This window comes from Pituophis catenifer, unplaced genomic scaffold, assembly GCF_029215685.1.
Source record: "Pituophis catenifer annectens isolate HBS135680 unplaced genomic scaffold, rPitCat1.0.hap2 SCAF_6, whole genome shotgun sequence".
NCBI lineage: Eukaryota > Metazoa > Chordata > Lepidosauria > Squamata > Colubridae > Pituophis > Pituophis catenifer.
Window position 1 is genome coordinate 54,451,095 of NW_027256886.1, and position 14,312 is coordinate 54,465,406.

The following is a 14,312-nucleotide window of genomic DNA, read 5'->3' on the forward strand; positions in this document are numbered from 1 at the left end:
CAACTACCTGCAGTAGTCGCTGGATTGAGTTTTCCGACCTCACCCAAGTCAGCCCACCTACCTCACGGAGCTGATATTCTGAGAAAAAATAAAAGCAATGGAGCTCTACCTACTCCGCCTTAAGCTCCCCAAGGGAAGAGGGATACAGATAGTCCTCAACTTACCACAATCAAGCCCAAAATTTATGTTGTTAAGTGAGACATTTGCTAAGTGAGTTTGCTCTATTTCACGACTTTCCTCATCACATTTGTTAAGTGAATCCCTGCAGTTCTTAAATTAGCAACACGGTTGTTAAGCGAATCTGATTTCCCCATTGACTTTTGCTTGTCAGGTGGTTGCGGAAGGGGATCACATGACTCCCGAACGCCACAACGGACATAAATATGAGTCAGCTGCCAAACGTCTGAATTTTGATCAGGTGACCATGGGGATGGAGCAACGGTCGTAAGTGTGAAAAACGGTTATCCATCACTTAACACCCCCCCTTGTAACTTTGAATGGTCACTAAATGAACTGTTGCAAGCAGAGAACTACCCTTAAGCCCCGCCTAACCAATCAACCAAGACACGGAAAAAGATCGATTTATTTTGTCCCCCGCCTCCCCTCCCCGTCCGAATTCTCTTCACGTGAAGCCGCTCGGCGAGTAAGACGGCGCTCTCTCTTTAAACGGAAAAAAAAGGGGGGAGGGAAAGGGACGGTCACGTGTCCACCGGTATGCGCGCGCCGGAACCCGTCCGGCCGGAGGAGAACCAACAAGCTCGGCGGCGGCGGCGGTGGCGGCGGCGGCGGCGGGTGTCGCGCGCGTCTCCGCGGCTCTTCCCGGAATAGCCGCCCTTTAAGAGGGCTGGGTCTTGCCCGGTTTCGGCGGCGGGGGAGGTCCGGTTGGGTTTGGCTGCCGTTTCTCCGGCAGCGGCTTGCCTGAGCGCGGCGGTCGTTGTCTTGCCTTGCCTTTGCTTCCTGCCTTCCATTGGCTGCCCCGCCATGGAGCTTTTCCAAGCCAAGGATCACTACATCTTGCAACAGGAGAACCGGTCGCTCTGGTGTAGCCGCGTCGACGGCAGCCTTCAGCTCCGAGCCGGTGAGTTCGTGGGCAGACGGGGGCCCGGACCGAGCCACCCCGCTGGGCGAAAGGGGCGGGGAGTGGCAGCGGCAGCGAGAACTCTTTACCAGGAGATAAACCTGGCATCGGCGGGACTTTGCCGGCTCGAACAAGGGGAAGAGAGGTCGGGGTGGCTACGGGATAGGTGGGAGGAGGAAGGGCATCTGTTGAGGGGCGCCCGAAGGGAGGGAGGGCGGTTGATCCCCTGGGCGAAGGAGTGCAGGGTGACTCACCTGGAAGTGTCCCGTGTTACCTGAGGGAGGAGGGGGAGGGGGGAGCCTGGTGACAAGTGCAACACCTGCAAATAGAGGAGGGGGAAAGTCCTCTCTGCTTCTCCTGAAGTGGAGAAATGACCACATACAGGGATGTTCAGGGGAGGCCATGTTCGGTCCCGAAGGGTTTTTTTTTTTTTTTTTAATTCCTGAAGTCCTCAACTTACGATCACAGTTGAGCCCAAAATTTATGTTGCCGAGTGAGACACTTGTTAGGTGAGTTTTTACCCCATTTTATGACCTTTCTTGCTACATTTGTTAAACGGATTGCTGCAGTTGTTGAATTTGTAACCCAGTTTGTTAAGTGAATCTGGTTTTCCCCATTGACTTGGCTTGTCAGAAGGTTGCAGAAGGTGATGACATGATCCCGGGACACTGTAACGGCCATAATTATGAGTCAGTTGTCAAGCGATCAGATGACCGTGGGGATGCTGCAATGGTCATAAGTGCAAAAAATGGTCATAGGTTACTTTTTTCAGTGCCGTTGTAACTTTGAACAGTCACTAAACAAACTGTTGTAAGTCGAGGACTACCTGTACTTTACAGAGTAAACCAGTAAAGGGCCTTGGGATACATTGGATCTTGCGGAAGCTGTGGCAGTTTAATCCTTCCCTAATACCTTCTCTCAGGATGGTAACATTTGTCCCATCCTATCCTGCCTTTTTCTACTGTGGGCTGTGGATTTCCTGTGCAAATATCTCTGGGCTTGTTGAATTTGACATTTAAGAGAGTTAAAGGAAGTGGGTTCTGGGGTTTAGTGTGGATATATCCAACGGCCTGTTCGAAATATTGGTATATGGCCTTTTTTTCTTTCTTCTTCCTGTTTTAGTGCTTGAATTGTAACAGGTTATTTCAACAACGGGATTAAAGTTGAGACCTGGTTTAATGGATGTAATGTTACATCAAATGGTTTGGCTTACCGATAATCAGTTCAATATACGCGTAAGAGATTTTGCACACCATTTGAAAAAGATCTGGGGGTGGGGGCTATGCTTGTAGCAGTGATAAAGTGCTATCCACCCGTCTTTGGGATGATAGTATGCTGTACCATCATAGGATTAGTTTCCATTGCTAAATTGCTAATTCTGCATTCTTCCTTTTATTGCCATATGGTAGTGTGCTGTTTGTGTAACTGTAGTGTGTCACTATAAGCAATGTAAGTAAAATCCTCTTTTTCTTGACATCATCAGCAGATGGAAATCCATCTATCAATCAGACTGATGTGAAAATGAGTTTTGAAAGATGGCTGATCCACGTCTTCTTCCTATGTAGGTCAAAGCAGGAGTGAAACCTGGGGGAGATGCCTAGTAAAACAGAAGAACCAGTTCTCTCAAAACCCAGCAGCTCTCTCCTGTGATGATCAGCTCTGCTGCTTTAGTTAGAGCTGCCCAGCTTTTTGCAGGGCTGGGGTTTTTGAAAGAGTAATCACTTTTCATTTGCTTCCCAACTTCCCCCACTGCTGATCAGCTATTGGCAGGCTGGTGGGTGAGGGAACCTACTGGATTTTTAAATAGGTGTCTCTCTCACTTTATCACACATCTTCTCTGTATAATGATATATGGGGATGACTTTGGGAGGCAGAGCCAAGATATGCTGCCTAGGGAATGGTTAGATAAGAGACAGCGTAGTCTATAGATGTATAATGGGCAGGGTGAGAGACTGAGAAGAAACCCTCCCTAATTTCTTGGGTTGTAAAGGAGAGTGGCAGAATTGCATAATAAAGTAGAATTAGCTCATCTGATCATGTTTTCTTTGTGATCTACTGGTAAGGCTGACATCAGCTGTGGTTGATCAGCTGTGGTTCTCCCCGCCCACTGGCCAGATATAAAATGGGAGAGGGTGCCCCACTGCACTTTCCTCATTGTTTTGATCAGCTCTTTTGCAGACTTCTTTACACAACAGATTTAGTGCTCAGCCATTGGTAAACTGACAAAGCCAGAACAGTTAGCCTACTTACCGTCATACAGAGAATAAAATTAAGTGTTGGTGAAGAGTATGAAGTTCTAAAAATATGTTCATTTAGGAGAATTATGGTGATTTTAGTATATTAATAGCAAAATCCTTTGTAGAACAAGAGGAAAGTATGCTCCTGGAAAATGATGTAGCCACATAGTTTATTATTCTACTTTAGGGATGAAGTTGGTTAGAGAAGGTTGATAAAGAAATTGGGGTACTTGACACATAGTAAAATGGCAAGATAAAGTCTTCAGATAAGCCTTGAATGGATTATTTCATTTTTCATGGTTTTTTTAAAGGTTCTCAACATACAAGTATACAGTTGTGTTTTTTTAACCTTTTATCTCTGTTATAATTCAGATAGGTGAGACCTACCAGTCTCATGATTTGAAGAAGTGCCAATAATGGATTGCTGATATGCCATACAAAGAGCTCTTGACGGTAGCTTTGCTGCTCTTTTTCTGACATTGTTCCAAGCTGGTTTCTGAACATTTTAAGAAGAATCATAGCTATATTGTCTGTGACAGGAGATTTGACTAAGCATTGAATTCCTGCTGATTGAGCAGAGTCATGAGTAAGAGAGTGAAACACATATTGAAATGACAATATGCTCGTTTTTTATTATCCTTGTCTGAAGATATTTTTTACTTCAATGACAATCTGAATGACAATCTGTTCACATTTTCTATTTTTGAGTTTAGAGTTTGTGTTAATGAAGTAACCAGAGTGAAAGCTAAAATGGTTGGTTTGTTTATTTGTGGCATTATGTAGCAAAGTTTGCTTTCTTGGCTTTTTCAAACTGTGTAAGCAGTTTAACAACTATGGCCAAATTTGCCAGTTATATACAAGTAATCCTAGACTTTCATGACCGTTGCAGCATCCCCATGGTCATGTAATCAAAATTTGGATGCTTGACAACTGGTTCATATTTATGACAGTTGCAGTCTCCTGAGATCAGCTTTTGCGACCTTCTGACAAGCAAAGTCAATGGTGAAGCCAGATTCACTTAACCATGTTAGTAATTTAACAATTACAATGATTCATTTAACAACTGTGGCAAGAAAGGTCATAAAATGGGGCAAAACTCACTTAAAATTGTCTCAGCAACATACATTTTGGGCTCAGTTGTGGTGGTAAGTCAAGGCTTACCTGTAATTTATCCACAACAATTTTAAGTTGATATATTTGGGGTGTATATTTTTATTCTTTTTTTTCCAGGTTTGTCTAATTAAATTTGTGACTAAAGAAAGAATTCCTAATACTGTAGATATTCAAACATTCCTTGGTAATAAGTTATTAGAAAAAGTATTTCTTGAAGGTAATTTTTTTTTTTTTAAAATTTGATTTATATGCTGCCCTTCTCCGGAGACTCAGGGCGGCTTACAATGCACTAAGCAATAGCAATATTTTCTAAAATATTGGAAAATCACGGTCAAATTAATGCATTTGCTAGAATTTTAAACATACCTTGAAGATTGAGTTTTGAAATTCTGTAATAAGAACTACATTGCCATTTTCTTTGAAGGAAATACAGCATTAGGAAGTTTTTTTGGTCTTCTCTGATGCCTGGAAGGATTTTCTTTGATACTATACTGATTTTGGAGATACTTGAAAAGTAGCAGAACCTTCTGATGTATTCTTTCCAGTGTGGATAAAAATTGATGATTTTTTAAAAAAAATAAAAAAAATCAGATTTTTAAAATTTAAATCGGATTTTTTTTATTTTTATCAAGTTTATTTTAATAAAATGCTTTTGGAGTAAAAAATCTAAAGAATTTCAAATTGCATAGGGATCCTCTTTCCCCTTGGTTTCATTTTGGAATCCCTTGGATTGTCATTTTTAAGAGGTGTTTGAAAATGTGGAAAGCTATTTACATTGAAACAGATAATTTCTGTAATTATTTGCCTTTTGTGTTTCTGCTTTCAAGTCAGTCTTGACTACTGAGAACTATATGGACAAATCCATATATGGACACTTTTTTCAGCAATCTTTTCAGAGGTGGTAACTGACCTGAAATTGTCCAGTTGGCTTAGTGCCTAGGTCGTAGTCTTCTTCCAGTTGGCTTAGTGCCTAGGCAAGACTAGAATTCTCAGTCTTCCAATTTCTAGCTCTATGTCTTTAACCTTAACTTCAAAGTAGCTTTCAATTTGCTAGTGGTTGAAATTAAATCAGATTCCATTTCTCCCTACTTTTGGAATGTGTCTCTTTGACTATTGACCATGACCCATAATTTGAAAAAAAATGTGTATTCCTGCCATAGGGTATCATGCTGTGGCCAGTTTATTTTACATTCATGAAGTGAAACATTTAAAACTAGATGATTATGAGTTCTCTTGCTGTGATTCCCATTTATCACATACAACTGTAACTTCTGTGTTCTCTATCAATCATTTCTTTGCCAAATGTCTAAGACTATATCCAATCAACAATTTTTATGTTACACGTAGTTTGGTCTGAAACATATTGACATTTGTACCTTGTCCTTCTGATGGTTCTTTTGGTTTTACCTTAAAATAAGCTATGGGAGTTTATTTGAACTGTGTATGGTAAAAGCTGTAAAGAAGGTACAGTGCTCTGTAACTCTGTAAGGCTACCTTTGTAATTAAGTTTAAGTCTGTGTTAAGTGGATTGTTTAAATGAGTTTTCAGAGCTATTTTTGTGCATTTACTTTTGTTGGAAATTCTTTTTCTAGATTGAACAATTATACTTCTTTTATAATGTAGTTTACTCCTGGGCTTTGAATTAAGTAAAAATATCTTTGTTAATCTTAGTCAACTTTAGTCATATGTGTCAAAAGAGCAACTTGTAGAAATTTCTTATAAGGAATCTTAAAATCTGAACATAGAGGGAGTCCATTTTTATGATTCACATTTCAAAGTAGTGAATATTTGGTACCCATTTTCTTCTTCCTAAAAATTTCTTGTCTCTGTTGTATCTCCCCATTGTGGACACACTTCAAGAGAATTAAAGATCAGCAAGGAACTCAACAAAATCTTTCTGTCCTCATAGTATAATGATAAAATTTGTGTTTGACCTACAACTGTTTGATGGCTTCATAATTGGCTGAATGACCTCAGCTACAGTTCTTATAAACGGTTCTGCATTAGCTGAATAGCAATGAATAGGGTGCTTAGGGTTCTTTTCTTTGTTGTTCAACATTTGTATTTCAGTCATTTATATGCCTTCTGACTCCCAGCAACTCTAGGAGATTTACAAATAGTTTTAAAATATTTTTTAAAAAATAAGAGTACAAAAATACAAACAAGACAGCAAAGAAAACCTGGATGGAACAAGGGAAAGGATGAAAGGAAGCATAAATTATCCTTACCAAATAGCTGGGTGAAGAGCCTTGTCTTCAAAATATAACTGGGTGGGGGATTTTTGAATCCTGAGGTGAACCCTTCCAGAAGGGTTTTGCCATGTTAGGCTTCCCTTCCAGAAGTTCTTTGCCATGTTAGGCTTTAGAGATAATGACCAGCTCCTTGAATTCACATAGAAGCAAAGTGGCAACCAAAGCAGGTGTCACACTTAAACCATTAAAAGGAAAGGGAAGGTTGGACACTGGTTAATAGATATTGAAGACTAATTTATTGGATTTAATGGTGGGCTCTTGAGAAATATACCACCACCTCTTTTAAGACTGGGGCACTGCCCCTTCTGTCAGAGAGGCTGCTATTATGACCCAGAAAGCAGCTGGATCAGTGAACAAATGACAGTATAGGGAGCCATGATCATTTCCTCAGGAGTTACCATCATAAACCTATCCCAGATCACACTACTAGACTGTACTTCAGGCACACTGGCTTGACACAATCAGAGTCCAAGGCTGAGTGAATCTGTGTGATTTTATCTTACAGCCAGCAGAATAATCTAAAAAAAAAATGCCTCAGATGTTCTGGATGGGGCCCTCCTTACCCAGTACGACTGGGTTATCAGCAGATGCAATAAGAGTGGAGAAATACTGGCATTTTGCCAAACACATTGCGATGAGGTAATGCCTGATATGGCTCTTTACACTGTGGCTGGTCAAATTCACTTTGAGTTTTCTTCCAATTGCAGAAGACTTCCTCCTACTGGCATCTCTTCTAGCACTTCATTTCCCAGAGCTGTTAATAAACTAGTTGTACTTGAATTGGCATACAGGAAGAGGCCATATAGGAGTGATACAATCCAAGGCTCCACCCACCCATCTATTGCAGGCAGCAACTTTATCAGATCCTACAACTAGACTAGTTGATTTCTGATCATATTTTCCAGCTGTAAGATTCTATGATCTCTCTGGCTGTGATGCACTGTAAGAAAATGTTTTCTTGTCTTATTACGTACCACATTCATGATATTGACATACTAACTTTCACATACGAGCTTTGAGAAATTTGGAGAACTAGCAAAGTGCCAGGAGGAGAACAAATGCCCCTATCTTTTAACAATAAGAAAAGGAAAATACAGAGAGTTATATACCAGTCAGTCTGACAATACTGTTTGGGAAGATTCTTAAGTAAATCATAAAATGGTTGATTAAAAGCACCGTGAAACCATTCTGTTAATTACTAGAAGTCAGTGTGGATAGGAAAATAATAATTCTTGACAATTTTTTTGCTTTCTGATAAGGCAATTTCCTTAGTTAGTTGTAAGCATAATAGACAATTGATTTTAAAGCATTTGATAATGTGCATCATATGTTTCGATTAGCAAGCTAGTTAAATATGGACTGCATGATATGAGAATTAAGAGGATATATAACTGAGATGAAAATTATGCTCAAAGAAAGATTTCTTTAAACTGGAGCAAAATATTGAGATGTCACAGGCTTTAGCTTGCTATCCCCAGTCTTTAATATTTTTATTAATATTTTTAAGGGAAGGGAATGCGTTCTCAAGTTTCACAAAACTTTGGATGGAAAACAAATTCAAAATACTTTTGAGAAGTTAGAGAAATGGTATAAACAACAGAATAAAAATAACAGAGGCAACCAAAGTTCTTCACTTAGGAAATTATGCATAAGAAAGGGTTTGGAAATATGTGGTTCATTAATACTGCTTGTGAAAAAATGGGAATATTAGTTGATTACAAACTGAATATGTGTCAGCAGGATGATGTGGCTATAAAATAATCAAGTGCAGTTTTTGGCTTTATCAAGAGGAGCACTATTTCCAAACAGCTCAATTTTATTCCAGTTTGGACAGACCTAATCATGAGCATTGTGTTCAGTTGTGGGGATCATACTTGAAAAATTAGGAGAACTTGAAACAAATTCAGAAAAAGACAATGAAGATGATCAGGGGATTAGTAATTAGGTCCTATAGAATGAAATGGAAGAATGTTTAGCCTTGAAACAAAGGAACAATGGAAAGATAGCACTCTTCGGGTATTTGAATAACATGGAAAAATGGATTTAAATTATGAAAAGGCAGTGAATGTAGGTAAGAGAAGTTTGACAGTAGAGCCAATTACCTGGAGAGGTAGTTGGCTCCCTGTCACTGGAGGGGTTCAAGCAGAGATTAAAGAGTTTTATAGACATCTGTCTGTGATGTTGGATTTCTGTAGTGGGCAGGATGTTAAATTTGATGGCATCATTCATCTCTATAATTCAATAATTCTCAAGAGCTGCTTGTGTAAGCTGGTAATAACTATTGATTTTATTTAGATTCTCTGAAGTGCTGTTTTTCTTGGTTCCCAATAAAATGCACTTTTATTTCTAGAGTTTGGGCATCAATGGTTTTAAAGAATATTTAATTAAACTACAAAAGTATAGTGATAAAAATTAGGGGAAACTTTGCCAATTGAGTATTGTTTCATCATGTATTGAGTTCCTTGGAGCCACCTGAAGGAAGAATTCAGAACTCAGAATCACCCACATATATGATTTCTGCTAGCAATATTAAACATGTTAGGTGGTAAATAAAAACATTGGCAGAACTTTTATAGACAATCTAAAACTTGTTGGTTCTCCAGGTATCTTATTTTGTTTAATATTTTGTAGAAATTGTTGAATTCCATTTTCTTTATTCTGAAGAGGGCGGCCCAGCCAGGAAACAGTACTATGTACATTTCCTCATAACAGAATTAGGAAATAATGAATATATTTTCTTATTATGAAATTGAACTTTCCAAGGAGTTAATCCTACTTTGATTAAGAACCACTATCTTGTTGGTAAAGGGATTTGGAAGCTTTTGAATTGGTCTTCCTAAGGTTTTGGCTGGGGAAAAAAAAATCAAACTTAATTTTAGTCAGGGTATTTCCGGTAGATCAAGAAATATATATTTTCTTAAAAGGAATTGTTCTTAACTAGATGGAGTAATATGTACCTAGCATGTTTACACGATCATCTTGCCTAGTAGAAACCCAGTTTTTCCAGATAAATAATAAAACAAGAAATGTGAATTTGAATTATATGGCTAAAACAGTTTATCGTTACGTGTCTAACTCACCTCCTCTTCCTCTGCAGCTACTGATCTTCTTTTGGCTTGGAATCCAATTTGTCTGGGTTTGATCGAAGGAATTATTGGCAAAATTCAGCTTCATACAGGTATGGACAATAAAATCTTTCTATAGCTTGAAGAAATAGTTAAAATAATGCTCAGTTTGTTATGCCTATTGGGTTAGGAACCTCCACTCTAAAATTACCTATGACTGACAAAATATATCTGATCTTTCCCAATGCTTCTATCAATGTAATGTGTCACTTTTTTGTTGAATTAATAAAGAATTGGAAAGCAAATGGCTGTTTAAAACTATGTCATAGTTCTTGATGAATTGTGTTTTTGTGATTTATCAAATGACATTAGGAAAGAAAAATATACATATATGAATGAAATATATACACATTCACAAAAGTACTATGAAAGATTGAAATGGTTTAAGTTCAGCCATTAGTAATTTATGTGTAATGTATTAGTAATATGTGGCTGTAAAATATTAATGAGAATTCTTATAACTGTAAATTTAGTTTGGAATTATAAATAAAACTGCTGAATTGAAAATTCTGGAAGAAACATGGGAATATCACCAATATTATATGAAAAGGCAGCTTTTCGAAGAGCCGGGGCTCTATAAAGCATTTAAAAGAGATGCCTTACAAAGTGTGAGTATAGTACTTTTCTTGAGAGCTTTATAGCTTTGAAAGGTGTTTCTGGATTTCTGCTCTGTGTTTATATACATATTCTTTGCTAGTAATCACATCAGAAGTGCCTAGGTATGCACATACATGCAGAGGTGCTTTGGGGACAACTTTTGAAACTTTTGTATGATACTCCAAAGGATAACAATTGCTTTTATGCTCTGAAGAAAGGTGCTTCATTTGTGCTAGCATGCTTTGTGTATCACTTTTTCCTCCAAATGGTTTGCACAATCTTAGTTACTACAATTTATTAAAGATTTCCTTCTCTTAAGTGGTTTCATGTGCTTTATGTTATTGTAAAAGCTAAATGAGTTGTCTGTGGTAGTGGCCCCTAACCTTTTGGGCACCAGGGACTAGTTCCATGGAATGAGGTTTTCCTGCTGACTGGAGGGTATGTGGTTTTGCATGCTGCCTGCATCCCACTGATGGGGCTTCACTTGTTTGTGCGACCGGGTCTCTGGCATTCCGCGGACCAGGGCCAGTCTACAGACTGAGGGTTTGGGACCCCTGGTCTGAGGAGATTCTCAATCATTCACATCATGGTTGTCCCAAAGATGCTTTTTTTTACTCAAAAGGCAATTGAAAAGAAAGTCCAGTTGCCTTGGTGGTGGGGGGAGTATCTTTCGGAGCTAGGCAAGTTTGTTCTTCATTAAGGAAATAACGTTGGACGTACTGCTGAAAAAGAGAGATAATAGTACTGTATGCACAATTTAAATATTTCAAAAGTAAAGTCAGCTTGTTTTAGATTCTCTTGGCTTGTCCTCTGGCTTTCTTTACCTCATTTTTAAATAAGACTTAGACAAGCAATATTTTTTATGAATTGGTTTGTGGTGATTATTACAGATGGGTTAATACAATTATTTCTCACAAACCAAATTAAGGCATAAAATTCAAGCTAATCTCAAATAAAAAATGGTCTACACATTTTACTTTCATTTGTCTGGCTTGTTCCAGTATTTTGAAAGAAAGATAGTTATGAGAAACTACAATATGCTATATTTGTCATAATATGCTGCTTAAAGTTTATTTTTTTAGCATCAGCAAGCTAGATTTTATTCTAGAACCTGAAACCTGTATATAGGTTTTATAATTTGTATTTTATATCCATAAAGTACTGATTACTAATATTGATGCTATGTGGAAATAAGTTTAAATGAAATCTGAATGTTGGTGTCTCATGTATAGCATTTTACACAGGTATGAACTTGTGAACAAGCTTTCATCGATAATTGGCTTCAGTACCTCCTTTATCCTGTTAGACAGCTATAAAGAAAGTAAGAATAGTGGAGTGTACCTAGAGAAGCAATACAGAATTTTAAGATACTCCCCCCCCTTTTTGGGAGTGTTCGTGTGAGGCAATTTCTCCCCACCCCTCACAATCTAGTCCAATTTTTCTGCTGTATCCTGCAAAAACCTAATGGGAATGTAACACTTTTTAGAGATAATAGAGCCTGTTTCAGAAAATGCAACAGGGAACTACTATTGACTGTTTTTGTAAGTCTATTTTGCAGAGATAGCTTAGTTCTCTGTGGCCTTAAACTGAGCAAGCTGTACTTTGTGAACGTTTCCTCTGCCAGTTATGGGTGGAAAATCTATCCCACTGTTGTTTCTTCATCCTCTTTCTGAAAAAAACCTAAGAGGATAGTGTTACTTCCTTTAGAATTTTAGAAAAGCAAAGAATTGCTGCTGCTACTATTTTTTTTTATAAGTTCTCGTTCATAAGAAAAAAATTAAAGGAAGAAAGGAAACTTTATTTTTAGATAAGTATGTTTATTGTAGCAAAGAGGTTTGTTGCGTAAGGATCAGTCAGAATCCCCAGGAATTCCTGCCAATGGAAAAGTAGGACTGTAGTCGAGGATAGCATTGGGTACTTTGCAAAGGAAGAATGGTGTTACACACTATTTTATAGGAAGTATATGAGAATTCTATGGGATAATCTAAAATATTCCTTGATATTTTAAAGATTTATTATGGAAATGTAATTGAGAGTTTGAAGCTCTTTCTAGCAGCAGAAATTGAATTTTGTAAAGTCATTGTGTGTATATGGTTTAAAACAGTTCTTCAGAAATTTCAGTTTACAGCATGTTTTGCTGTAAAAGCAAGTATTCAACTGAAAGAGAGACTGTTTTTCAAATAATTTACCTTCAAAATCAAATAAAAATTAAATACTTCACAATTACAGTAACATAGTCACATATTTTTGAATATATGAAGTTTTGAATATTTTAAATATCGTACATTTATATATAATGAATAAATAATAATCTAGGTACTATCGTATTCGAAATCTGTTTGAACAAATTACTTCTGAAAATATATTCATATCTGTTTTTCCCTTCCTTTCTGGAAGCAGATTAGTAGAAGGGACTGCATTGTGATTGGATACAAAGAGTATTTAGTTGGAACATTAGAGATAAAAAGGGTTTTCATTTTTTTTTTTTTGGCAGCAAAATTGTTTTCTAGATGCTGCAGATAAAATACAAAAACCAATTGTCAACACTGTCATTGAACTGTGTATATAAACAATTGTAGCATTAGTAACAGCTTGCTTCATCTTGCCTGGTATGGGGTTTGCTCCTATCTTTGAAAGATGGGCATGTATTCTGGCTATTAGTCAAAACAAGAGAAATATCCACTGTGTTTTGAGGTGGGTGGAGCCGTAATTTTTTTTGCTTGTTTCTTCCTGGCTGTAAATACTGCTTTCTCCCAGACCCAGCATCATCCATGATTATGAGGAATACTTTCACTTACATTTGAATGAATGCAATAAAACAAGGTCTAAAACAGAAGAAACAGGAAGCATGCTTGAAGAAGATCTCATGAATGGTTCCATTGTTCTTTTAAGATCTTCAGATACTTGAGAGAAGGCCTGAACAAAATGCTCAATGGGACACAGCAGATAGATTAGTAGACTTGTTTTTATGTAACTTATGCCATTCAAGCTGGATCTTTCTTTTATTTGTGCAATGACCTATTTTTGTTAAAAAAAAATCTTGCTTATGCTTTGTAATATGTTTTTAATCAGATAAGCAGAGTTGCCCAGTAGAAAATTAGATATTTTCTTTATCCTCAATAAAAAATAATTTAACATGGATTTCTCAAAATAGGCAAGTAAATAATAAAAAAAAGACCAAAAATCCTTTGAAATACCTATGTATAAATCTGGTTTTCTGTCTCCAAATGAAAACTTGGAGATTTTACCATTCCAATAAATCTCTGTGTATGGCCATGTAGGTGTAGACACAAACACACATATACAGACACACACCTGACCTGAAACCCTACTCCAGAAGAAAACAGGGCCAGAACAACAGCAAACTGGAATGGATATTTACTCATCAAAATATTGCCTATAAAAATGAAATGATAAAAGTCATTGATCTTTCTTCCTCTTGCCAAATACAACATTTCTCTCATACAAACCACTGTCATAAAGGAAAACATGTATAGAAACACCTCATCTTTTCTTCTTCAGCTGAAATTAGTTATGAAACAACATTACATAAATGGAAGTCTGTTTGCATGATTGCGTTTTCTTCACCTCACAGGAACTGCAAAGAATATTCTTCTCCCAATCCCAACAGCAAATTTGAGAACATATAGGCTGGTTGATAGATTGTGATGTCATAAAGCATTTGTAAATGCAACACTTGGGGAATCTATTTCTTTTGTGGATGGAAGGGTTCTTTTCATTTGTGGAAGACCCTGAGATTAAGTTGCTTCCTTTTGAAAGATGTGATGGAACTATTTTTCACCAATTCCCTATTCAGCCCCCTGCCATTTTCCATTTTTTTTTTGAAACAGCTTGTCACAGGCTATAAGAAGCTTAAAGGGCAAGGGGGAATTATTCTTCCTGTAGATTT

The 14,312-nt window shown here is 37.5% G+C and overlaps 1 protein-coding gene across 1 annotated transcript in view; it reads left to right on the forward strand.

Moving 5' to 3' along the window:
- The first annotated feature begins 981 nt into the window (after positions 1 to 981).
- INPP5F (inositol polyphosphate-5-phosphatase F) overlaps positions 982 to 14,312 on the forward strand; it is a 37,329-nt gene continuing 23,998 nt past the window's right edge. Inside the window, exons 1-2 of the mRNA XM_070946504.1 lie at positions 982 to 1,078; positions 9,778 to 9,858. Of these exons, the coding sequence (XP_070802605.1) occupies positions 982 to 1,078; positions 9,778 to 9,858 (178 nt within the window). The remainder of the gene's footprint in view (positions 1,079 to 9,777; positions 9,859 to 14,312) is intronic.